General features: G+C 38.5%; 1 protein-coding gene across 1 annotated transcript in view; it reads left to right on the top strand.

The window, feature by feature from the left end:
* rars2 (arginyl-tRNA synthetase 2, mitochondrial) overlaps window positions 1-489 on the top strand; it is a 19714-nt gene extending 19225 nt beyond the window's left edge. The window contains exon 15 of the mRNA XM_016514618.1: window positions 1-489. This exon is cut by the window's left edge and continues 71 nt beyond it. Within this exon, the coding sequence (XP_016370104.1) occupies window positions 1-16 (16 nt within the window). The 3' untranslated portion in view covers window positions 17-489.
* The last annotated feature ends 1889 nt before the right edge of the window (window positions 490-2378 follow it).

Below are 2378 nucleotides of genomic sequence, written 5' to 3'. Positions count from 1 at the left end.
GGTGGAGAAAATGTGACTTTGTTTGTTAATCATTAAATAAAAGTCTTTTCCCTTTGTGTCTGCTCGCTTCCTGGTAAAGCGCACTTCATCACGTTTTATGTATTTACTGAGCATCTTTAAATGACTTGCGAATGAGGCCACACAGAGAGCGAGATGTGTCCGATAGAGAAGTGTGTTGTAGTGCTGCTAGCCTTCAGTATCAGCACTGGACGGCTTGGACCTGCGACAGTAGCTACATTTACATGCAGCCACATCATCCAGTAACAGATGGATCATTCAGACTGCAGAGCCTTCATGTGAACACCTCAGTCGCTCTGAATGAGCTCCATCTGAGTAAAGAGGGGCGGTGGAGATCACTTGGAGCCACCGAATCTGACGTTCTCTGGTGGATAGAAAGTAACTGCAGTGCTGTGATGTGGGTTTATGCACATATGTGACCCTGCAGCACAAAAGCAGTCTTAAGTCGCTGGGGTATATTTGTAGCAATAGCCAACAATACATTGTATGGGTCAAAATTATACATTTTTCTTTTATGCCAAAAATCATTAGGATATTAAGTAAAGATGATGTTCCATGAAGATATTTTGTAAATTTCCTACCGTAAATATATCAAAATGTAATTTTTGATTAGTAATATGCATTGCTAAGAACTTCATTTGGACAACTTTAAAGATGATTTTCTCAATATTTAGATTTTTTTGCACCCTCAGATTCCAGATTTTCAAATAGTTGTATCTCAGCCAAATATTGTCCTATCCTAACAAACCATTCATCAATGGAAAGATGATTTATTCAGCTTTCAGATTTGAAAAATTGATCCTTATGGTGGTTTTGTGCTCCAGGGTCACATATAATAGAGATAAGGAAGTTTTTGATCATTTTTCACGGCTCACCCGACAGCCTGTCATTGGGAAACACTGTGTTAGATATTAATGTAAACACAGATTGTAAGGGTGTGTTGTGTTCAGGACGCGCGGCAAAGGGAGTTGATGGGAGCGCTGTGTGCCATGGACAGAAACAGCCTGCGCTCCGAGATCCAGCAGCTCAGAGATCAGCTCCACACGCTCACAGCGGAGCAAACACAGCGCCACCATCAGGCACCCTCAGATTCCAGATTTTCAAATAGTTGTATCTCAGCCAAATATTGTCCTATCCTAACAAACCATACATCAATGGAAAGATGATTTATTCAGCTTTCAGATTTGAAAAATTGATCCTTATGATGGTTTTGTGCTCCAGGGTCACATATTATGAACCAGTCCGTGGACAAGATGTAACCTGAATATTTTCTACATATTTGAAGTTTTTGACATTTTTGGATTTTGAAATGTGGCATCAAGTCTGCTGTCAGCAGCTCCGGTCTTTCTCCATTTCTAAATGCATCAAATAAAGTTTTGTGTGGAATAAATGTAATGCACATGTAAACGGATATGTTTTTATATATGAAGAGGATTTGGATTGATTGGGACTGATTCATGTAAACAGACCCGCTGTAGTCCAGGACTAGCAGTGTGTCCGTGTCACGTTTAAACTCTGCCTCATAAATCCATACAGAGCCTGTCCCGGATCAAGAGGCGTCCCCTAAACACAGGATTCAACATTTGCTCTGTAATTAAAACGAGTCGGCTATCCAAACGCATAAGGCCGTTGCGTTCAGCTTGTGTCAATATTTAAGAACGCTTGAACAAACAACATTGGCGATCTAAACCCAAACCTGTCTGAAGTGCACATGTACATTCTAGGGCTGTCAAAAAACTACATTCGAATTTTGTACTTAAATATGATCAAAATTCGAATTATATTCTAATTTAAAATGCATAATTTCATTTAGAGTGAAGAATAGCTTTTGGCTTCTCTCCTGAGGCCACAAGAGGGCGCATCGAGCAAAATATTACTAATGCACGTACTCAAAACATAAGAAAACAGACTATCTGTGAAAAAAGTGCATAATTTTTATAAACCAATTATAATTAAGTTGCTTAAACAACTATAAACAAAACAGCATCATGTGTGTATGCATAGTTTAATACAAAGGGAGGAAAGCCAATCACACGGAGTACATTTTTCATTTAAAAACACGAGTTGCAGTGGGATGGAGAAAAACCCTGCCATAAAGTCTCAATATATGTTTTTTTTTCAAAGTTAAACTTGCATTAATTTTACATGGCTTTCTAAAACATGTGGCTCTCTTGTGCGAGACGCGAGTGCAACAGTGATAGATGTCCCTCTAGAAAATGTGATTGATATGTGTTCTGTGTGAACGGCTTGGTTTCAGTTTTGACGTAAACATGATCTTCTCCGCATTGATGTTCTCTTTTCCTAAAATTCAAATCGAATGTGGATTTTTATTTTAAATTTGACAAATATTCGAAATTAGA

The sequence above is a fragment of the Sinocyclocheilus rhinocerous genome, unplaced genomic scaffold (genome assembly GCF_001515625.1).
Source record: "Sinocyclocheilus rhinocerous isolate Xijiao unplaced genomic scaffold, SAMN03320098_v1.1 scaffold372, whole genome shotgun sequence".
NCBI classification, from domain to species: domain Eukaryota; kingdom Metazoa; phylum Chordata; class Actinopteri; order Cypriniformes; family Cyprinidae; genus Sinocyclocheilus; species Sinocyclocheilus rhinocerous.
The sequence above is the reverse complement of the archived record's forward strand: the minus strand, read 5'-3'. Positions and strand labels throughout refer to the sequence as shown.